We start from the raw sequence: 24,751 nt of genomic DNA on the forward strand, positions 1-24,751 counted from the left end.
AAATAAATGTATTTGCATAAGAAATATCTTTCAAAAATATTTTGAAAAACCATACCGATTCCAAGCTTTTGAACAATAGTTTATATAACACTAAAAAATGCATATTTCAGTAAGATGGTGTGCAATGACTGCTGGGTAAAGATACTGTTTATGTCCATGTGCACTTGCTCCCTATGCCCTATGTTCCCTATGAAATCTCACTAAAGATGCCTCAAGGGCCGGTGACATTATATTCATGTCATAATTCCAAGAAAGTTTTTTTTTATTATTGTTTTGTTTTCAAATAGTTCGGCATCTTATGATTGATCACTTGACTCTTTGTTTTTTTTAATTAATTAATATCGGAGTGACCTCAAATCCTGTGGCTGGGTACTTCAAGCAAGCTTGTTTGCACTCTGTTTGTGACATTGACAGAGTAACTCTTTCCCATTTAATTTGGGAAAGAGTTTAATCTAAAATAACACAAACTGTCACAGTGATGAATCAATGTGGCCAAAACCAAACTTTTCCTGTAGGTGTCATTCCTTTCCACCTGTTGTTTATAGTTTTGTGGAGTTTTTTTTTTTCATTGGAGGTGGAGCTTGTTTGCTACCCCTTTGTTTTTTAAATACACATAAATTGGTCTTGCCCAAACTCATTTGAAACACTGAAAACAAACTTGAGGAACCATATTTGTGTGCACATTTTTATGTACAGCTTTTGATTCAAATGTATATTTTTTAGACTTTTGTGCATAAGAATACAAATTCAAATCCTGAAAAAAATTTTTAAATGGTATATTCTTAGCTTCATTTGCTTTGTGTTTTCGAAATCACACAATCACTAACTTCTGACGTGTATATTTCATCATATTTATATAAAGGTATAAAAGACCACCACTTTTAAAGTATCCTCAATAACATATTGTTTGTGAGGTAAGTGAGGAACATCTGTGACAAGCTCAGGCATATCTACATTATTTTCGTAACATGACTCAGACACAAATATGATTTAAGATGTTACTAATGTGATTAAAGATACATTTGAAAATGTGTCTTACAAGCTATTTCATGTGGAATTACAGAAGATTGTTTACTGATTTAGACTGACCTTGCCCATCTATTTTGGTTACATATGTCTTACATTGTCTTTATAGTTTATATCAGACTTTTTAGGACAGCATAACGTGTCTGTTGTATAACTTCTGCATACAATGACACAGCAGATCTTGAGCTCAGAAAACAAATCATAAAGACATAATGAGTAGTCGATGATGCATCTAAACACCTCCATCTACAAGAAATCTACTGAGAACACAAATAATACCAAATGTTTGGGCTTTCTGAAGATTAGAATCATTAAAAAAAACACTATTCATAACTCACATATCTAGCAGAGGGAAAATACTGGAAAGTACAGTGACGAACCATGCATCAGATGATCAGTATAGCCTGGAAGGCTGTGAATGAGACTTAATTTGACAACTAACAGGTTTGTCTGGTTCATCAGAACTCAATGAATTATGCTCATGGGCTTTAATCACATGCCCCCCCGAAAACAATAAATAAATAAATATAATAAAATAATAAAGGACTCTGCCTTATACAAGTGGTTTGAAAAATGGATGGAAATATACCTGTATACATATATATATACACACACACATAATTTTTTTTGTTCTTATTTTGTTCGTATTATCCAAAATATATAATAAAAACTTTTTCCTTCTGAACAAAAAGAACAAGGCTACCATTACTCCTAAAACTCAGATCTGTACCATTATAAAATGTATAATGCATTTATGTTACATGCAATAAACTTAAAGTATAACTTGCTTAGTCATTGTAACCATCTACAGGTCACGCACAAGTCTCTACACATGGCAGAGCAGATGACTTTGTCAACTGTGCCAATCAGCACCTTACATACCACAGAACAGGATCTGTTTTATAACAAAAATTATGTTCTGTTCCAAACATTGCCCTTTTACCCAGATACACGCCCAGTGTAGTGAAGCAAGTGAGGAGTTTCTGTTGATCAGCCTGTTGTTGAGATCTATGTGCATCTGAATTGCCCATAAGTGCTGCCAAAACACACACACACACACACACACACACACACACACAACACAAACACTTATGCAGCCAATACCTTTTAATAACATCTGCTTAGGTTCTCAGATCTAAATAATAGAAAGATGGAAGTAGTGTATGTAGTATAGAAAAATACACTAAGAACATTATGCCATGTTGTATACGGAAATATTCCCAAATATGAGACCAAATTGTATGCATAATACAAGAACACCACAAGCACAGTAGTATTTTCAACACCTCTTTAAATAACTGACCCACACTCTTCTCTGGACTGAAGCCGTTATGTGAGAACTGGTGTCGGGTGCTGGGAGGTTTGGGAAGGGGTGGGAAAGGGGTGATGCGAATAGCATAACCTTTCCTCTAGTTTCCTTCCTTTCACTCTCAGTCTGGCCCACTTATATCACAAACATGCCTCCCGCTCCTAACATAATTCATACACTTCCCACACGCCGCTCGCTGTTGGCAGAACACGATCCTCACTAGAGCACAGACAGCCTGAGCTTACGTGATGCACTCGGCCATCCTGCTGCTGCTGAACAAGCTGCTTTCATAAGTGCACACCAGCAGACAAACTTACATGTGGCCTTACGTCCTAGATGGCCAGAAGATAATATTTTAAGAGCATTATACAATAGAGATTGTTTCAAAGCATCTTCGTATTAAACAGGAAAGTAACAGAATCACTGATGCAAACTTAAAAAATGAGGCAAATCCGAATTCTGCAAGACAGCTACTACATTTACATGTTTTCTTATTGCATTTGTTGTGATTTGACAAATTTCTTTGATTAAAGCAGTTATTCCTAACTGGAGGTACCTCAAATAATACTTAAGTAGGTTTCAGGTAACAGGAAAGATTTTTATTTATTTAAGAAAGAACATTAAATTAAAATATTAGTGCTCAACCAAAAGTTTCAAATAATAATGGTTGTGATTTGTGAACATTAAAAACATTTTAATGTTTTTGTCCCATCAAATGTCAAATGTAAATTGAAATGATTAAAATAAACAATAAACAAATAAGATTCCATATTTATTGAACTGCTTCTGTTTGATAAGAAGTTCTATTTTTCACACACAGTATTGATTTTTTTAATAAGCGTTTAAATAAATGAATGAAATGCTAAATGATATAGGCCTGGTTTCACAGACAGGGCTTAGACTAAACCAGGATTAGGCCATAGTTCAATTAGAACATTTAAGTAATTTTTATTAACATGCCTTAGAACAAACATTACTTGGGCGCAGAGGTGGACAAAGTACACAACTCCATTACTTAAGTGAAAGTATACAGATACTGCTGGTCAAATATTACTCCATTACAAGTGAAAGTTGTAAAGACAGATTTTTACTTAAGTAAAAGTACAGAAGTACTTGCATTTAAAAGTACTCAAGTACCAAAAGTAAATTTCCTTTTTTATGTCAATGCACTGTTTTGTTTTTGTTGTATGCACTTGCAATACCTCTGAAGAAACTTACAATGCATTAGACCTACTGAATACACCGACTAACTTGTAGTATCTTTGGAATAAAGAGCTTTTAGAATGTTAAAAACTCTTAGAAATAAAACAAGTGAGTTGTAAAAAAATAAAAATAAAAATATTAACACCCCTGCAGTACACAATTTAGCAAAATCAGACAATATTGTGTCTAATACATACCACAATATAAACTTCTTAATATTGAATCGTTGCAAAAACATATCACATCTGCAACTGGTCAGTGTTAAAAAAAATGCTGGGAAAATCACTTTATGTAACCCGACAAGAGTGATTACTGATATGCTGTCAAAAAATCATATTTTCGAAAAAAAATAAAAAAATCACTTTCAAAGCTGCTGCATAACGGCTTTCTATTTCGAGGACCTTGATAGAAATGTAGTGGAGTGAAAAGTACAATATTTGTCTTTCAAATGTAGTGAAGATAAAGTCACAAGTTTCCAGAAAAAAAATAAAGATACTCAAAAAGTGTACTTAAGTACAATACTCAAGTAAATGTAGGCCTATGCTGGGGTGCATCTTGAGACAAAACAAAGGCACTGATATGTTTTAAGACCAGTCAGTGCAAGTTTATTTCAGTTGAAACAGCTCAGAATTACATTTTAGTCTGGGTAGTCCTAGTCTTAAACCTTGTCTGTGAAACCGGGGAATAATGCTTTATATTTATTTTATAAAGTTAAACATCATACATTTTGGTTTCCTACGACCCATTTTAATCCCAATATATTTATACGTGCTGAACATTATCTATTTTATTAGGGTCAATTTATACACTATTACACTTAAAAAAATGATACATTGAATTTACTAATTTTTTTTTAAGGTAAGTGGTTGCAATCAATTTATTTTAGCTACATTTAAATAAATTTTGCTGAAAGTTAGTCAACTTGATTATTTAAATGTAGCTAAAATAGATTGATTGCAACCACTTACCTTAAAAATTTGTATCATTTTTTCAGTGTAGCGTTAAGCTATTTATTCATTAAATTCAGTCATAAAATTCTGTCACACAGGTTCAAATGTTCTGTGAATAGTTTTCAACCACCTTCATGCTGGTTCTGCATTTGAATATAACATTTCATTAATATTTCACTGGCTTTAATAATGCAATTTAGGGGTGTAGAAGTCATTATAACATTTTTTCCATTCATATCTCCCATTTTAGTCAAATTCTCTTCAAAGACTCATGCATAATATACATTTTCAAATTATTCCCTGGCAACTAAAATGACTGAGATAAAATACTTGGAAGCCTGGCAGTGGTATCAGTGTTGTAGCAGGGACTGAAAAAGACATTCCCTGAACAGATTTTCCTTTAAAAAAAAAACAGCCTCATCTACAGCACTTTTACAGCATCGTCTGTCACCTGCAGGGACCGTGATCAGAACATCCTGACATTTTCCAGGATGACTTCATTTACCATTGACTCACTTAAATGTTACTGATTCTGAAGGCAGTCGAAAGAGTTACTGTCACCCCATCTGCACAGAGAGGGTGTGACTTAAATACTACTAAATTCAGGCAAGATAGAAGGATTGTCAACACATTATCATACACAGAGATGGTTACATCCACCTAAAGGCCCTTAACTGGGTTCAAATCAGACCAGAGATTGAGGTAAGACGGTTTATATTGTACTAGCACAGTATCATAAGAGTTGTTGCTCTTTTTTATGTTTAAGTGTCATTGCATAATAACTAAACTTTATCCGGGGCCTGAAGTGTTGTGATTTGAACACAATGTATTACATTGCAACAGGAAATGTGAATGCTGGAAACCTGGAAATTAATAAAATCGCTTTAATAATGTTAAGCTGAAATACTTTAAATGAATACATTTTAAATATTAACTACTTTTTTTGCAATTATAATCTCTACAAAATGTTATGTATGCATGTTTCTATTTATGTTCAGTCCTGATAAGCATCTAGAAGTTATTGGAACTTCATTGTTCACATTTGCACTTTCACATCTGTGTGCGATCATGTTATAAGGGTAAATTATGTATTTGTAAATTATTTATTAAGTTGTTCAAAAATACATTAAAAAGGCAAACTGGAGATTGTACAATCTCATTAAAAAGCTAAGAGAGCAGGAAACTTTTTGTTGTCATGCAACAGAAAACCAAAAATAAAGATGACCCCCTGTAGACGCTGCAGGTATGTGTCAAAAGTAAATGAGTTAAAAATAGCACATAGTTTGCCTTTTGGAGTAACCATAAAAAACACATTGGTTTGAAATTAAATTACTGTGATATATATATATATATATTATTAGGCTATTGTTACTGCAAGGTACAAGAAAAGTATTTTAATTCTTCTTCCTTCATGGTTAAACCACTAATCCACTCATTTGTCAAGGATCCATAAGCATTAATCACTAATAAAATTATTAATTTATTGTCATCAATAGATTGGTTGTAAGGGTGTTATTGTTTCTTTGCGTCTGCGATACTATTTCTGATCCTCGTGCTGTGTGTATTGCCCTTACATGTTTAAGCTGACCAGACACACAAACTATGGCAAGCCGTTTTGACTTTTATTCCTTCTCAGGATATGAATTCTTGATATCAACAATTACATTTTTACTAGTTAAAACGCTAATTGTTGATATCAAGAATTGAATTGTTGATATCTGTAATTGTATTTTCACTAGTTAAATGTCACCATAGGCTGCCATTCAAAATCAATTGTTGATATCAAGAATTAATTTCTTACTAGTTGAAATTCAAATTTCACATCAGAAATACAATTCTTACTAGTAAAAATGTCTATTCTTGATATCAACAATTTAGTTCTTGATATCAACGATTTAATTGTCACTAGTGACAATGTTAATTTCTGATGTGAAATTTGAATTTCAACTAGTAAGAAATTAATTCTTGATATCAACAAATGATTTTGAATGGCAGCCTATGGTGACATTTAACTAGTGAAAATACAATTACAGATATCAACAATTCAATTCTTGATATCAACAATTAGCGTTTTAACTAGTAAAAATTGAATTGTTGATATCAAGAATTCATATCCTGAGAAGGAATAAAAGTCAAAATGGCTTGCCATACACAAACATGTTTCACTACTACACGGCTTCTGAAGGCTGCGACCTTTCGCCCAGATCCGGACTCTCAGTTCAGCGAGTTTACACTGACACTGTTGACTGCCTCCACACGCCCACCGGAGCCACGCACCCCCGCTCCGCCAATCGCGCGCCTATCACGCACTGATCACGCGTCGGCCTTCACAGCATTGGTCAAGGTCTCACACACATTTGTTTTTCTTTGGGGCTTGTTTTACTCAGCTGCTGGTAAAGCCGAACTGAATTCCGGTGCGAGTCGCGTCACTGAACAGGCGGAGCAGCTCCGTGTCTTTGTTCTGCTCTACTTTTCATTTAGTTATTTTTCATACGTTTTGAGCAGATGTCAACACGTCAGTTTTCTAACATGGAGGAATTATGTGGGGTAAGACCGGAATATTTAATTATACAATATTTACATTTATGTCATGTACGTTGTTTTATGATTTACTGACACTGGCGGGTTATTGCTGATTGTGTTTAACTGGTAAGTCAACTCTCTCTTAATGTTACTTGTAACTATTTATCTCAGCATCACGAAATGTTACTATGCATCTAAACATTGTGAAGTTCTGAAAACGTGCATCTATCGCCACCTACGTCTTGAGTTGACTTGCCCTATGAGAATAAACAAAGCTCTTTTGTAGCATACACACATTCAGTTTCAGTGGGCACCGTTATTCCTGTTAGCCTCATTTAACCCTCAATTCGTCGTCTGCAAGCAATCATTATTTAACATTTGAATTGTTTTGTCTATGTTTTATACTTGTCTGTGTAAATATACTTTTTAATGTCATTGCGTTTTTTCTTAGCCTCCTTTGTTGTTAATTTATGTGTACATCAGAATTCTAGTGTAATATTCATTAGGTATTTGATATTCAGTGCTGTCCAAACCACCCTGATCTGGGATTCTTATTCAAAATGATAAAAATGCAGAAGAGAAGTTGTCTTTTGAATCCCACCGAATATTCCACCAGTGCATTGTATTACATAAAGAATTGAGGCTGGTTGAGATGACCATACTGCTCACTATATGCAGACTGTACAGAAGTCAATCAAGTGTATAGCACCTTGTTAATAACCCTGCTGTAAAAAAAAAAATAGCCACAAACACTGATGCTGCTGGCTAATGGTGTTATTTTTCTGAAGAGCAGCGGATGGGAGGGGCTTGCAGTCAGTCAAAGTTTTGCGGCCTCTGGCTGTTCCCGTGTCTGTCAGGGGGTTTCAAGTTTTGCTCACAGCCGTTTTACATGGGCAGCTTGTGAGCACGTCATTGTTTTGGCTTTATTTGGCAGTGGGAGGTGACTTCAGTCTAGTGATAGAGGGTCCCTCCAGACGGGCTGTGTTAAAAAGGGCTCCTCTGTTAAACTGTCATACTGCTTCTGGATCCATGAATAGATAAAGACAGAGAAAGACTCATTCAGATCCACTCAGCAGCTGAGCTGTATGTGTCAAAACAACCAGAGGGCTTACTTTTGCCTGTAACGCATTACGTTACATTAGTTTTGTTGTCTTCTTGTGGTTCTTCTCAGGGAGCTCGGATGGAGGTCTGTGAGGATTTTCTGGAAGTGAAAAAGGACAGTGAGCACTCTTCATGCAGTGTTCTGGAATACAATGATCTTGAGGCTGCTGAAGCGCTGGTCTATATGAGCTTCTGGAGTCAGATGTCTCCAAAACCCAATGCCTTCAAACCTCGCCCTCTCACGCCAGCGTCAGACTCCTGCGATTCTCTCCTGCACCCCGAACCGCCGGACACCCCGAAGGACTTTGTCTCGCTCTCTTCACTGGTAAGTCTTCTTTGGTTGGAATTATCTGCTAGAAGGTAAAATATGTACATTTCAAGCTCTATTTAATTAGTCAACATTCACTCCGGGGAACCTCATGGTCCTCTGACGCCACATGGTGCAGCACAAAGCTCTTATCAGAACCTGATTTGTTTGCTGAAAACTTTGGGAGGGTTTTATGACACCCTAGACAGGTGGTAGTCTTGAGATAAGGTACATCTGCAACTAAACTTCAGCACAGGTTACATGAATCCTTCATTGTGATTACATGAATCACCGGTGCCATAATGATGCTGAGAGATGAACAGACAAAATAGTACAGCTGTGCTATTACTGAAAAGAGAAGCCAGTCATCCATAAAAAAAAGTCCACAAGGAGATTTAGTTGTTTAGAGAGATTGATTTTTAGGGATTATAATGTCTGATACCGATAAGCCGATGATTGTGGTGCATAGCTGATATTTCTATACTTTACAAATAAAAAGTAAATTAAATTAAAGATAAAATACTAAAACCAAATTTATATGAATTTGACATCACAACATTATAATGTACAGTATTAAAAATGTATATTAATTCTAAATATAAACAGAAAATTAGCATGCACAATTAAATATATAAATCCCAAAATTAATATTTTTTCATACTGTAAATTAGAATGTATATAATTTGTGAAAATTTAAGTTTGATTTTTTTTAATTTACTCAATTTTAATATCGGCCATTTATTGGTTATCGGCTATAACAAAGATAAAATCAGCTTACTATTATTGGCTTTTTTATTGGTGCATCCCTAGAAAGCAAGATTACATTTAACAGTAATATTCAATTATTAGTGCTTTTAAAGATTAAGCTTATGTGAGTGTTAAATCGCAGCAAAATATATATACAAATGTAAAAAGTAATTGACTGAATGTACAATTAAATAAAATTAAATGCACAATTAAATAAAATACAATATTGATCTATATATGTCCAATATTATACTGATAAATAAAAAAATCTCTAATATCAGCTGTTAACGATATAGTACCAATATATTGTGCGCTGCTTAACTCTAATTGTCTTCTTTCCTTGCAGTGCATGACCCCACCACACAGCCCCAGCTTTACCGACACCTCCAACACCACAACAGTGCCAGCCCCCCCCTCCCCGCTGGCTCGGCCCTGTCCCAGCCTCCCCAGTCCGAGATCTGCATGCCCTACCATGGCCTTCATCACACAGATGCCCTCTTCTGGGCACCCCACAGAAAAGACGACACCCCCACCTTGCAGAGCAATGGCAACCAGCGTAATACGCCACACAGCTGACAGCTCTTTATATCAGAACATTCCACAAGCTGTCCACCCACAAAAGACTGAGAAAGTTCCTTCGGCCCGCCAACCCGAGACCGAAACCCCTACAGGAGGCACGTGCCAAAACAGTAGCAGACTTCCTTCTAAGTCTGATAAGCCCTCCATTACACCATCTCCTCGGTCTCCACCCCCAACCTCCAGTCCGCCAATCATATGCCAGATGTTCCCGATGGCCCAACCTGGAGTCATCTCAGCCGCGTTTATTCAAAAGCCCAGCCCTGGGGTGAAGTCTATCTTACCACATCAGCTCCTAATGGGCTCGCCAGTGCCTCAGGGGACAGTGATGTTCGTGGTGCCGCAGTCACCGGTGTCTTCAGCTCCACAGTGCCAACAGACTGTTATGACCCTAGGCAACACCAAGCTCCTGCCTCTGGCTCCCGCACCTGTATACATGCCTTCGGGACAGAGCAGCGCCACACAGGTCGACTTTTCCCGCAGGCGCAACTACGTCTGCAATTTCCCAGGCTGTCGGAAGACCTATTTCAAAAGTTCTCACCTAAAGGCGCATCTCAGAACCCACACAGGTAAATAATGTTTAGCATATATAAGACTATGCAATGCAATGTTCTAAAGTCTAGGTTAAGTAGGTCATCTAACGAGTCTTCTGTCTTCCAGGAGAGAAACCTTTTAGCTGCAACTGGGAGGGATGCGATAAGAAATTCGCTCGATCCGACGAGCTCTCCCGGCATCGGCGAACACACACGGGTGAGAAGAAGTTTGTCTGTCCGGTGTGTGACCGAAGGTTTATGCGCAGCGACCACCTCACCAAGCATGCACGGCGACACATGACCACCAAGAAGATCCCATCTTGGCAAACAGAGGTGTGGAACCTCAATAAGATCACCGCAGCCAAGGCCTTGCCCACAGGCACAGCACTACCGGTCAGCATGTTGCTGCCAGCCTCGAACTGACTTTCTTTGAGACTGAACTCTGGACTCTCACTGATGTTATGCAGGGACTCACTTTATGAGGGCAAGGCTGCTGATTCTCTCATGGGCAAAATGTGATTATGCACTGGACTCCTGTCTTCTTTGCTGCACATATTTCGCACTCTGCAATGGAACATTTTGTTTACTATTGTGTAAAAGATGTATGCACTCTTTTGCCAAAGTCTTTGTACTATGTTTGTCTTAAAATTTCTTCCTTTTTCTTTGTTTTTGTATACGTTTATATGTACATATCTAGTGGAAATGTATGCTAAACTACACAAAATTGGAAAAAGGAAAATATGTAAAAATGTATATGTGGATAATTATCTACACTGTGATTATCATATAATACTTTTATTTAATACTGCTATTTTTTATTAAACTATGACGATTAAATTTGTTTTTTATCCTTTTCTTGAGCACTAAATAGCTTAAATCTGTGGCAATAGAAAAATTCAGCAACTCCTCTGTGGTTTTGGGATGGTGTGTTCGGGCTGTAGTTCAGTTCTGCTTCTGCTGCTCTTGGCGGTAACTTAACTTCCACTCTCACATTGCTGACACACCCATGATGCATACACTTCCTGTAAGATTCGTGAGGGTCACGAACAAGATCTTTTGTCTCATGCATCACCGCTAATTCATCTCTCAGCAGCAAGTTGATACAAGTCATTGTGTTTACTGTCAGCAACATTTAGGTCAGTACAAATGTGCAAAATTAACTTAAAAGAAACTCTTTACTTAAAGAATGGGCCACTCCTTTTTTTATAAAGACGCATACTAAGAAATTTCAGTTACATGTTTTAAAAGATGTCCTTATTTATTCCTTCTCTCACAAGATATAAATATGTATATATTTATTTTTGTAAGTCACATATTTTATTTGTCAGTAAGGCTCTGAATCCAGACGAAAAGCTCTATTTGTTTGCCAAACACGTGCAGTTCAGATGTGGAAAAGCAACCTGTAATGTTAGAGTTCCAGTTAGTTTTGGAAAGGACATTGTGAAATTACAACAAAAACACAAAAAAGTTGTTTTTGTGCGTTATTGTTTACCACAAGCAGGAAATAAATCGTGTGCTTTCCAGTAATATTAATGTTCCCTCAGAGATTAAGACCGGATGTCTATAATTATTACATCACGTTCTTTAATGGAAAATATGCAGTGGCGCACTCGACTACCAATCAGATTACAAGGCAAACTGTGGATGTGGGAGGCGCGACCAATCAGCTTTCAGAACAGTGTCCCGCCTCCTGCCTTACTGACCGACTTTCTCCAACCATGAGCGTTTAATCAACTGTCCAATAATAAAGCAACAGCGACATCGTGTGGTTAATAGCTTAATGTATTTTTATCTTTATCTCGAATGCGCAGGAAGGCAATATATCTGTATTTATCTATATCTGTATATGCTATGCTAGATCTATCTATCTATCTATCTATCTATCTATCTATCTATCTATCTATCTATCTATCTATCTATCTATCTATCTATCTATCTATCTATCTATCCATCCATCCGACTGTCTTCATGCCGATTTTCGTCTCCATCCTACTTGTCAGAAAGAAAGAAAATCTAAAATGAACCAAATTATTTTATTGAAAGCAACACATCGCCAGATTATTTCCAAAGGTAAAATGCATAACAGTATATGTATGATTTTCATTGTGTGCCTTAAAAGAAATTGTATTCAGCAGTTTGGAGACTATTCAATCTGGTGAACATACATCAGGGTAGTTTAGGGCAGTTAGGGGGCCTCCATGGAGCCACTAAAACTGCTGATGTGCATTCCTGTCTTAGACGGGTGGAGGACTTTGGAAATGTGGTCAGGAAATGGAAATAAATTAATAATGTAAATTATCCGCTCCATATGTTTTTCTCTTTCTCTGCTTTACAGAATATTATTCTTTAAAAAATGTCAAAAGCAAAGTAACCTATAATTTTATTTCCTTCTTTTTTATTAGAATAATAAACTGAATAAACTCCATCCTGAACCATAAGGCATACAATCTCTCAAAGAATTACAGGCTTCTATAGCAGCCTTAATACCATGGTAAATTAAATCAGGCAGGCCTGTATATGTCTTAAAATCAAACATTTCATGCCAAAACATCAGTGGTTAATATAAAAATTATCCATAATAATGTTTGGTGATTTAACGATAATCCTTCTCATACATATTTTCTCTTTTTCTTTGTAGTTGTTAACCAAACTCCCTCTCGATTGTGTTCATGAGGTCCTCTTCTGAAGCATCATACATGATAGTCAAGGCCACAGATGAACCACTACCAATTACAGATCCTCTAAATAACAAAAAGAGGATTTTTATGGTTAATAAAGGGGTTTTGCTATTCATTAGACATCTAAAATCAAAAGTATTGTAAAATACGTCAATAGTGCTTTTTCATTTTCAATAGAGATCTAAAGTAATCAAATTATACAATGCGTGTGTAAAATAAGCTTATTTGTTAATATTAGTTAACATGAACTAACAGTGACAAATACTTCTAAAGCATTTTTTAATCTTAATGTTAATTCTAAAATGTACTAATGCATTGCTAAAATCAAAAGTTGTGTCTGTTAATATTATTTACATGAACTAACAGTGAATATTTGTGTTTTTATTAACTAACATCGAAAAAGATGCATTATGCATTAACCGGCATTAACTAATGGGACCTTATTGTAAAGTGTTTTACCACACTATCAATATTTATTTTTATTTTTATTAGCCTCGAAAACTAAAAAGAGAGGATTTCACAGTTAATACAGGGATTTTCATTTTCATCTAAAATGAAAACACATACATTATTGTCATCTAAAGTCATCAAATGATAAAATGTATTGCATAAATATTTATTTTTCTTTTTAATTAACATTAGACGAGACCAGTACTCTCAACCAAGCATGGCACTGGACACAAGCTAACTTCTTTCAGTGGAAATGATGTGTCACTAAGTTCAGATCAATAATTGATGGAATACACTTACCTTGCTGTGTTCTGGATGGTGGCACAGTTCAGCAGGTCCTGTGGAGGCCTGACCTGTTCAGAAAGCCAGGAAATAGATAGGTATTCCTTACTTAATGGCTTTAATAGTTTCTATTAATAATTTATTGTTGATTCTAGTTGCCATTGTCATTGGCTGAATTGAAAAAGAAGAATTTTAATGGGAAAACTTTAAAAATGAACAGCAGTCCTACCTTTTCATGAATAGAAGTTGGTACGTTCACTGTGTTAATTTCATTTTTGTCACGTGTGCTGCCACTGTAAGCGTTGTTGCAGTCTTGGCCTTTGGCGTAGTAGTAAAGCCCTAAAGACTTCGATCCAAACATTGGCATCTTATAAGAAGTCCTGTTCAGTGATATATCAGCGTTATCACACTCAGCGAGGATACTGTGCCCCTCACTGTGACAGTCTGCCTGGGCTCTCCTTCTGATGGACACACGCAGATATGAAGCTTTGGTGTTTGAGGGACCAAACAACTGACTTTCATCCCGTCGAATGCCGCTACTACAGATGGTTTCCTCTGTCACTGACATAGGTGCGACTTTTTTCATTCTGCTTTTTGATATGCCCATCTTTCAGATTAAACATTTTCTCGCCATCGTCGTGAAATATGCCAATTTCCACATGCCTACAAGCGCCGACAGCCTATTTGAGTAGCTGCTAATATAAAATAACAAGATAAAACAGAAATTTTAGAAAAAAATAACACGCAAAAACATCCGTAATGTCTTCTTTCTGTATTATTACATTTGTTGCGAACAGCGACGCAGCAAAAAACTACACGGCTCTCATAATCAGAGAAAAGCACGCGCTGCCAGAGTTGTGGATGACGTCGGCATTCAAATGACCAATCAAAAACTTTGTTTACTAATAACTGCAAGCGTCGCGTCCATAATAATATGAGTGAACTGGATCTGTAATTGGAACAGATGCGTGACGATGCATTGCAAGCATTTCTGTTCCCCACAACACTCTAAAACATTAAATAAATCAATCAATTAAAACAGTAATACAAGCCTGTGGCTTTTATTGAATCAAATGTAAATCTATACAATGCATCAATATTCAACATCATCATAAAAAACAAAAAAAAACGTGTGACTAACGCATCCACCACAGGAAGCGTCTAAATAAAAACAGTCACCATTTTCTGCTTATGTTTTAAAATGACACCCTTGATTTACGTCTTCAGTGTTCAATGTGATGTGAAACATGAACGAATATTACCAGAATCTAAAGCTGCAGTGATATTTGGCAAGTGTACACTATGTAACAATAGATAATAGATATGATGAACGAAGTTCTCCAGAATTTCAGAACATTTCTGGACTTTATTTAGTATAAGAAGTTTGAAGGGGGTGGGGGTGGGGGTTACTTGGCAAAAAAAGAACTACCACTTCCAAAAAAAAAAGGCCAAATACACTTTTAAACTACTTATTTTATGTAAACTATCACAGTGGATTTGAGATTAATAATATTAATAAAAAAAATTACATTAGCTGAACAAATACCTTGCAAATAAATACATATACAATAATAATAATAAAACACTATTCACTTGCCAATGGGAAGCACAATGAATGCAAAAAGGAAATTAATGTCCAGTGATACTATGATGCACATGGCTAAATTACAATCTATTTTTATATATTATTCAAAATGCTAACTAGTAGCTACAGTTTAAAAAGCACTTTTTAGACACCATAAAGTCAAAGACAGTTTATTCATTAACTACTGCACAGCAGTAGGTGATTTAAATTGCTATTAATTCAGCAGAAAGAAGACAAACTGTAATTACTTAGAAGTGTCCCAGGCATTGTGAAAAAGGGGGCACACTAAATGTTTTCCCCCTGCACTTTGAATTTAAGCAACAGATTATCTTTTCTTTTCATCATTATTGATTAATCAGTCAAACTAATTTGGATTCCTCGTTGTGCCTCAGAAATTCCATGGTTACTGTGTAACAGAACAGCAGTGTAAGCATCCTGTTTGTTGTCATGGTAAGAACGTGGCGAGGCATTCTTTGTCCTCAGTTATTGTATGGTACAGCGCTCATGGCTCTGCTCTTCACTGGCAGGGCTGCTGGGGGTCTGGGGTTTTCTTTTGCCTTTCGATGGGGCAGCTGAACCGTGATCGATAATGTGTTGCAGTAGGTCTTTACTCTCGCTAGGTGGCAGGTTGTAGAAGAAGTACTGCGGTGCCATCTGAATGAACCTGTCAGAAGCAAACAGCAAAAGAAACCATGATTACAAAGCACAGAAGTACAAATTGTTTAAATGGTTGAAATAAAGAGTAAACGGCTTGCTAGCCTTAAATTAAAGCTTCAGAAGGAAATTTTAAATGAAAAAATAATTTAATTATAAAAGACATTATTGCCTGATCGTTTAAAATTACAATAGATAAAACTAATTGATAGGTGATAAAAGAGGAAAGGAGAGAAGGAAGATATATATAAAAATAGATACATTTAGAAATTATCATTAATATTTTATATAAACAAAGTATAATAATAAGTGCATGTTTTATGCACTTTATATTTTTATTTTTTTGTTCTGTTTCATTTCTTAATTGTTTTGCTGATTATATTATTTTAAGATATTTATGTTTTTTTAAAACATTTTATTTCACAGACAAAATCTTTATTTTTCATTTCAATTATATACTTTCAAACGATAATAAATTTGTAATTCTAAACAATGCATTTAAAACCTCTAGCAATGTGACATCATTAATACTTCTAAAGTTCTCTTGTCTCTCATGGAAATTCATAACTGTTCATATGTTCTCATTCATACATTTTTGTTCAATCTGCTTAATCCCCACTGATGGCAAGGTTTCAGGGTGGACCTTCTTATTTCTATTCTAAAAATCGTATGCTTTCATACAAATCAAATTGAACAAATTCATATGAAATCGGCACCTCATAAAATAGTTGTTTTATCACGAGATACATTTGCTCTATGACAAGCAGATAAACTCCTGCTAAGTACTGTATCTGGTCAGTCAGTATGGAGCTTTTGTCTTTGGGAATTATTCAAGCGGAATGAACAGAGCAGAATAATGTCACTTTCTGAAGCAAATACAGCTGGAGATGTTTTCATTGCGAGTATTAATTCTGTAGTGTAGTTCTAGACAAAGCAGATGATCCAGTACATACTCATGTGCTGAGATCTGAGAGACGGTTCTGATACAGTTGTTCTCTGACAGCGTGTGCTCATGATACAGAACCCATTCCGGCAGGTTCTTCTTGTGCATCTCAGTTCCGTAGCCAGACAGCGGGTGGATCTGAGCCACATGTTTATGGGTCAGCATGAAGTAATTCCCTGACCCGTCAATGTCCCTCGCCACCTGGAAAACCCCACAGAGATTAAACAATGGAAAATGCATTAGAACAGCACACAGGCAGGGTTTGAGACACACTGAACACACTAAATTTGTAAACCACTTTGCCGTTTACTAATCTGCCTTCATCACAGACATTACTGCACCAATGCAATAATCTGAAAGAGAATTAGTGCACCCATTTCCACTGTTGTGCATTAACACAGTGCACTTTGGAAAGAGATTAATCCTCTTTCTAGTTCAGTTGCAGACAGACTCTGACCTTTGAACATTAGAGAGTTGCTCTAGTACAAAGCACAACAATATATTACAATTTTCTAAAGTTTTATTTTGTATATGATTTCTGTATATCCATACCTGCATGAAGAAGCCAGCTAGTAGGGCACGTTTGATGTTCAAGCTGTTGCTTTTAGAGCCAAAGGCAGGTAAAGACACTGGCAGCTCTAGCCGTTTCAGGATTTCTGTTAGCTCAGAGCATATCGCATCGGCTGTCTGAAGAGCAGACAGACTGAGGAAATGGTCTTCACACCATCGTTCCACATTAGAGTCTGAAATACACATGTGAATGCGAATTCAACACTTTATATATTATAATAGATAGATTTGGTTAGTCAGCTACTGTTTACTGTCTTGTTTAATTCACAATAATGGCTGTTAATTGATATGCACGTGGATTATAGATTTAGGGGGCTTCAATTAATTGCTTTAATGTACAAAAATCACTCACATGGCCCTTCCGTAGCATATTTGTAAGCATTAAAGATGTTAATAAGGGTGAAGTGGTCTCCCTCTGCATGCTCGAACCTCTGATGACACTGTAGGGCCTTCTGTCTCATTTCCACTGGGGGTGTAAGGAAACTGCTCGGAGCTAAATAAAAAAGAGAAAAAAGTCTCATCAATCATAAATCTATTTGTAAATATATTTTTAATAATGATAATTTGGTGTTTTATTTTAATTTATATTTAAATGTATGCTTAAATTGAAGGTACAACAACTGCGAGTTGACATGAGTTCCTAATATAACTGAATTGAACACAGACATAATGGAAACACAGACACATGGTGGTACAGCTGTTGAGTGGATTGTACTGAGACAGGATTACCTGTTAGCATGGCAGCGATGGTCAGCACTTCTCTCACACAGTCAAATTCGCAAGACGCAAGCAAAGTCTTAGCCATCTGTGGCTCCAAAGGAAACTCTGACATGATAATTCCAATCTCGGACAGATTTCCATCATCATCCAAAGCAGCAAGATAGTCAAGTTCCTCTAAAGCTTGCATCAGGCCTTCTGGATCTATCATAATAGTGAAAAAATCTTTAATACATTTTAAATATGAATAACAGTTTTCCAAGTTTGCTATTAATCTATTCTAGAAAAATAATATAATTTAATACAATAATAATAAAAATGTGTGTGTATATATATATATATATATATATATATATATATATATATATATATATATATATATATATAATTTTGTGATCGGCTAATAAAAAAAAACGGACCCAGTTTTGCTATTGTTAATTAAAACTAAAACCTATTAAAATTAATGTCATCTGCCTTGACAACTAACTGTAATAAAATAATTTTGAGTTGAAATACCATACTAAAACGGAAATAAAAATAAAATAAAGATAAAAAGAAATATAAAAAAAAATAAAGTTACAAAAGCACATACCAAACTAAAACTTAAAAATTTAAATGAAACCTGAAAATACATAAAATAAATGTTTATTCAAAGTTTTAATAAATACTATAAAAGTATATAAACGATACTAAAACAATACTCAACTGACCTAAATAAATTAAGTTAATCAACATCATTAAAAATTAATTGTGTGATTTTTTTTTTTTTTTTTTTTTTAATAGTAGTCTAGTTCAATAAAATAAGAACAAAACATTATGAGTCGCTAAATCTATAGGTGATTGTAAAAAAACAACTAGTATTACTGTTAGAATAAGTCAACTGAGTATCATCTGTTATCTGCAATGCATTTTTCCTATAGAAATACCTGTTGGTGTGACAGTGCAGACAGTAAACAGACAACAAACTTTCACTAAATTGCAGCATAACAAAAGCGTCTCACATATTTGCATTATGAGATAAACAAGTTCATCTAGTTCATCCCACCATGTTGTTTTCACAGAGATGCTGCTGTCGTAGCTCCACTAATGATGCTGCTCATCTGACTGGTGCGTGTTATGGAAGCAGGTTATCTCTGGAACAATGAACCCAGTCAGAGTGCTGTCGGCTCAGCTAACACACGGCTCACCACCTCTTAATACCAGCAGTGAGCAGGACAGGCCCATCTGCACCCTTACTGTGAGCCAAGAGAACATGGCTGATCCCAGCTTTGCTTGGCTATTATAAACAGCGGATAGTGAACAACTTGTTTGTGTTTAGATGAACTGCTCAGATTTGTGTGAGAGATTCTATGAATAATTTAATGTGATAATCTTCAATATGTGAAAAATATACATACATTCACCGTTTAAAATCAATGTAGCTACATAGAATACACAATATTTTATGAGTGGTGCAAAAAAGCACCTACATTTACATTTGAAGGCGAATCCCAAACCATATCTACAGACTTACTTGTGGATTCTTTTGATTTGGAAGTAACCACATAGCAACTGTATACGTGCCTTAATATAGTGCTGTGTTTTAAGAGAATTGATAAATCGTATGAGAATTGTATCTCACCTGGTCTGTCAATGAAGTCGCAGTGGCTCAGGCCAGCAATTTCCATGCGCTTCAGGAAGAGCACAGTGGAAGTGATGTCAGACTCAAGAATATGAGGGACACTCTCAGCAGGAAGTGATGTGTCCTCTTGATACAAACAGAAACACTTGCCTGCCGAAATAAAACATGTCAGGCATATGATCTAGTGCAGGGGTTTTCAACCTGTGGGGCGCGCCCCCCCAGGGGGGCGCCAGCACCTGTCAAGGGGGGCGCGAGCATCAATTAATTCAGAGACATTGCCTTGAAGATTTATGAATACGAGCTTTCAATTCTTCAGCCATCCGCTAGGGGGCAATCTGACTCCCGCTGTTCGGCGACAGTGCGAATGGTGTAAAATAGGGGTGTGCGATATGACGATTTTTGATCGTGGACGATAAAAATGTCTCCACGATCTGCTTTTGAAGAAATATCGTAGTATCGTGCTGCAGCACACATTCTGTCAAATACAGTTCTGGTGCCTCCGTCTCTATGTACTGTACAACACCACATACCGCAGTAGAGTTACTCTGACAGGACACTGCACTTATTCGCGATTGCAAAAGTACATTATTTGCACACAAGCCTTGCTGGTTAAATGTTTAATTCGCGCGCACTAAAAAGCCTGTCTAACAGCGCCAGATTACTCAACTAACTTATCTTTTGCGCTAATACTGTCAAAACACAAGGTTTACATACAGACTCAGTTGGTTATCTCTAAAATGAAAGTAAATAGTTAAGAGAGAAACAGATGCGTGCCTGTATATTAGATGCGTGCAGCTCTTGAAGAGACAGGACACTAAACATGCTGTCGACTGTCATTAAAGGGATAATTCACCCTAAATTTTTATTTCTGTCATTATTTACTCACTCACGTTGTCCCAAACCTCTATTAATTTCTTGTGCTGAACCCAAAATAAGATATTTTGAAGAATGAGGGTAACCAAACAGTTGCTGGTCCACATTGACTTTGATAGTAGGAAAGAAAAATCCCATGGAAGTCACTGAGGACCAGCAACTGTTTGGCGAGTGAAATTAGACAAATTTAGGGGGGCGCATGTCCTAAAAGGTTGAAAACCCCTGATCTAGTGCATGCCAACAATTATAAGAAACCTTTATTTTAAGTAAACATACCATTCAATAGTTTGGGGTTGGTAAGACTTTTTAAAAATTTTGTTTATGTTCACCAAGACTGCATTTGTTTGGTCAAAATTCTGTAAAATTATTGTGAAATGTTATTAACATTTAAAAGAACGGTTTTCTATTTTAATACAGTATAATTTCTCAATTCTTCAGTGTCACATGATCCTTCAGAAATCATTCCAATATGCTGATTTGCTGCTCAGGAAACATTTCTAATTATTATCAATATAGAAAACAGTTGTGTTGCTTAATATTCAATTATTCTTAATAATAATTGTTTTTCTTTGAAAGAACAGCATTTATTTTAAATAGATGTTTTTTTTTTGTAATAGTCTTTGCTGTCAATTTAGATCAATTTAATGTGTTCTATCTGAATAAAAGTGTTAATTTCTTTCAAGAAAAAAAATCTCAACCCAAATCTTCGAATGTTAATGTGTGTACAATTTTAGATTTTTTTTTTTTAAAAAGCACAAAGTGCTCACCTGTTGGGCCTGCGAGTTGTTTGCGGCTTTCAGCTTGGCTCTTGCTGATTGGTCGAATAACAATGGAATTGGCTCTGATTCTAGGATTGTACACCTGTCACAATAAAAAATCAGTGTTTCATGTCCACCAATCAAAATGTTTACAGTATAAAACACAGAGTTCACAATAAGGACCAGTATCTATAAACTTCAAAATAAAAACAAAATCACTACATACATATCTTTTTTGCACTCCAGCATCAATCACAAAGCGAATGCTGTGAACGGCCCAGAACAAATCTTCACTGGGGCTGCAGGTGAGGAAGACTCTCCTACTCTTGCTCTCCTCAGAGAGCACTGAGGAACTGTCTCCTTGCACAGGGCACAGAGACACAGGCACCAGCTCACCATGAGACAATGCAAGATTGGCACCCTCTCTCCGCAAAATGGCATGGGCACATTCAATCTCCTTGAAAAAAAGAAGAGAAAGAGAAGTTTCTGTTACCATGGAAATGGGACCATCTTCTGTTCTATGCAAGATTCCCTGAAGAAAGGCAGGTTGGCATTTATGTGACATAAAACTAAGGATCCATTACAATAATGATCTGCCCATTGCCTGGGCTAACAGGAAATGATCAATTTATAAATAATTATAAATTACTTTTTATATAAATTAATCAATTCAGTGAATAATTATTAAATTATTAAATATAGAAATGAAATCGTTATACATTTTAAAGGATATATACATATATACAAATACACACAATAAAAAATGAAACAATTATATTATTGTATATATATATATATATATATATATATATATATATATTACATAATAATACATTTAAATGCAAATCAGTATCTATTTAATACATAGAATATTATATATATGTAAAGTATTTATTATATTATATTATATTATATTATAGGTAAAGAATGACATTTATTTGTTAATTAATAAAATGATTTGTAAATAATAAATATTTAAAAAATGTCAACAAAAGTTTAGCACTAGTTCACCTATTAATGTCTCTTACTTGCTCAGTTGCCAGAAATGTCACAATGTCTCCATGCTTTTGATTTTGATGTATCTCCAGAGCCAGTCTAAGAGCAGAGCAGAGGTAATCCTTCACACCTCCTCTCCCACTACCGTACACCACCTCGCATGGCTGCGGCCCATCCAGCCGGATCTGAGGAATGCTTCCATAGTGACGTAGCAGTTTCTCAGCGGAGTGAGGGGCGGTGAGGATGACCAGCCTGAGCTCTGGCCGCGTGAGGAGCACGTCTTTGAGCAGCCCGAGGAGCAGGTCTGTGCTGACGGTGCGTTCCTGGGCCTGATCAATGACCACCACGCCACACTGCTCCAAAAGGGGGTCCGACATCATTTCCCGGAGCAACACATCATCTGTGCAGTATCTGCAAAGCAACAGATGTCACTGCAGGCCTCTTCAAGAGTGCAAATCAGCATCGATTTAATACAAACAAAAATAACGAGCTAAGCGAAGACAAGCAGACATGATTGAATGATAATTTACTTTGGGAATTATCAGTGTTTTCATTAAATCAGGGCCTCTCAGATGTTCTAATCACTGTTTTGGCTCTTTTGTTCGCCAGACTGACTTATGGCTGCTCTGAAAGCTCTGATGAAGCATATGGGCAGTAAGGAAACACGGCAGCTGCCGTGGAGACCCTCAGACCGAGCCCCCTCAGCCCTTTGTTAGCTTTTATATTGTTTAGATGGACAGGCGCCCCTGAAAAGGAGATGCACGTGTGGTGGTAATGAAGGGGGGAGGGGCAGATTGCAGAACTGAATGGAAAAAAAAGTCCAGGGAAAATGACCAAATAATGTTGTGCTGACTTTACATGCCTAGGGATCATATACACACCTCAGTACAGTGTCAGGGGAGCAGCAGGTCTGAAGTGGGAAACTGTATCCAACCTCATTGCCGATGTTGACGTCCATCTCATCAGCCACACGGAGGGCCAGTTCCACCGTGCTCTGTTGATGAATCTGAGTGCACACTACCATGCCGTTCTGATACTGCGCAGACAGGCAAAACTCTGCACACCACTGAGGGATCTAAATGAAGATTAGCACAGAAAACCACATGCTGTAAGGCTATTCAGAAATAAAATACCCACAAATAAGATAGTTTTGCTACTTTCAGTGATAAATGAACTATGAACAGGTTGCATCTGCCCAATACTATGTGATCCTTTGCATAATTTTTTTTAGATTAATGATTAAATAAATTCACTCTAAAAGTAACTGAAGTTCAGTTCAAAATTCAGCCCTAATTCATCCTGAACATGGAATGAGGTTTAAAATACCAAATAAAATATTAATATAGCCTACTTATGTAAACGGATATAAAATGAATAAACACACTAGGCTATAACATATAAACTCACCTGAGTGCTTTGTCCAGTTTTAGCTGTGCCAGTAACTATCACAATCTGGCTGCTCATCAAACTGTCCATAAACTCGCATTTCGCTCCCCACACCGGCAGACCTTGTCTTTCTCTTAATAGTGTGTAATATCTTGAAGAAAAAGGGAGCCCGTCGAACTGATTTAACTCCAGCAGATCATCCGTATCAATATCTTGAGTTTCGCTGGTTTCAGATAGTTTCTCCACATCTGTTGATAGCTCCATCTCCATCGTTGCCCTTCTCTCTTCAGTTGCACTAATAAATCAAACTGAATAAATCGACCGAATCACGCTCTATTAATTATGTGACATATATATGGTCTTAAACAGGTTACCTCCTCCAGATGAGTTTTATGAACCCGCGCTCAGCAGACGCAGACTCTTTGTGTCATCAGTTGTCCCGCTTAGTGATGTCCGGTTCGTGAACGAATCATTCTTTTGAATCGGATCTTTTTAATGAACCGAGAACCGAAATTGCACTGAATCGGGTTGCTCTCGAATCATCAACTTCTAGTAATAGCTTTTGAAGTGTATTAAGGATTTACCAAATGGTTAAAAAGTTAGTTTAATAGCAGAAATGTTAACAAAAAAATTGATTGAATCGACAGTTTTATCAAGACATGAAACTGAGTTGATTTTAATAAATTATTAAAACATGCACATGTTTTAACCAAGGGCTGTAAGTTAATTTATAGAATTGCTTGTTGTAAATTCAAGCGTGTTAGGTTCGTTCTACAGGTTCATTTTTAATCATAACTGCAACAAACTGAATGTGGACACATAAATTACAAAAATAAAAAATGAAAGAAAGAAAGAACAGACTTTATTAATAATCTACATTCAAGGGTTCTCAACCATAGGGCGGCCAGGGCCCACTAGGGGGCCTCAAGATGACTTGATTTAAAATTGATGACATGATTTAAA

The 24,751-nt window shown here is 36.2% G+C and overlaps 3 protein-coding genes across 4 annotated transcripts; 1 reads left to right on the top strand and 2 right to left on the bottom strand.

Annotated features, from left to right (window-relative positions):
• The first annotated feature begins 4,950 nt into the window (after positions 1-4,950).
• On the top strand, positions 4,951-11,116 carry LOC306850529 (Krueppel-like factor 11). Of its 2 annotated transcripts, none has more exons than XM_079386205.1 (4): positions 4,951-5,190; positions 8,183-8,437; positions 9,513-10,311; positions 10,403-11,109. In XM_079386205.1, exons 2-4 carry the CDS (start codon positions 8,192-8,194, stop codon positions 10,696-10,698), a joined length of 1,341 nt encoding a protein of 446 aa, XP_079242331.1. In that variant the 5' UTR covers positions 4,951-5,190; positions 8,183-8,191; the 3' UTR covers positions 10,699-11,109. The 2 variants fall into 2 exon arrangements, with proteins under 2 accessions (XP_079242331.1, XP_079242330.1); XM_079386204.1 differs by lacking the exon at positions 4,951-5,190 and adding an exon at positions 6,636-7,035 and having other exon boundaries at positions 10,403-11,116.
• A 1,175-nt stretch (positions 11,117-12,291) lies between these two features.
• Positions 12,292-14,530, bottom strand: LOC306850503 (uncharacterized protein). The gene is made up of 3 exons (XM_079386163.1): positions 13,915-14,530; positions 13,704-13,756; positions 12,292-13,016 (listed from the first exon to the last, which is right to left on the bottom strand). The coding sequence occupies exons 1-3, from the start codon at positions 14,290-14,292 to the stop codon at positions 12,917-12,919; spliced, it is 531 nt and encodes a 176-aa protein (XP_079242289.1). The 5' UTR covers positions 14,293-14,530; the 3' UTR covers positions 12,292-12,916.
• A 190-nt stretch (positions 14,531-14,720) lies between these two features.
• On the bottom strand, positions 14,721-24,236 carry LOC306850108 (putative pre-mRNA-splicing factor ATP-dependent RNA helicase DHX32). Its single transcript, XM_079385552.1, has 12 exons — positions 24,163-24,236; positions 23,810-24,083; positions 23,284-23,477; positions 22,435-22,813; positions 21,633-21,863; positions 21,416-21,509; positions 19,776-19,925; positions 18,167-18,358; positions 17,790-17,930; positions 17,420-17,610; positions 16,878-17,068; positions 14,721-15,934 (listed from the first exon to the last, which is right to left on the bottom strand). Exons 2-12 carry the CDS (start codon positions 24,056-24,058, stop codon positions 15,754-15,756), a joined length of 2,193 nt encoding a protein of 730 aa, XP_079241678.1. The 5' UTR covers positions 24,059-24,083; positions 24,163-24,236; the 3' UTR covers positions 14,721-15,753.
• Between the last annotated feature and the right edge of the window lie 515 nt (positions 24,237-24,751).

This window comes from Barbus barbus, assembly GCF_936440315.1.
Source record: "Barbus barbus genome assembly, chromosome: 30".
NCBI lineage: Eukaryota > Metazoa > Chordata > Actinopteri > Cypriniformes > Cyprinidae > Barbus > Barbus barbus.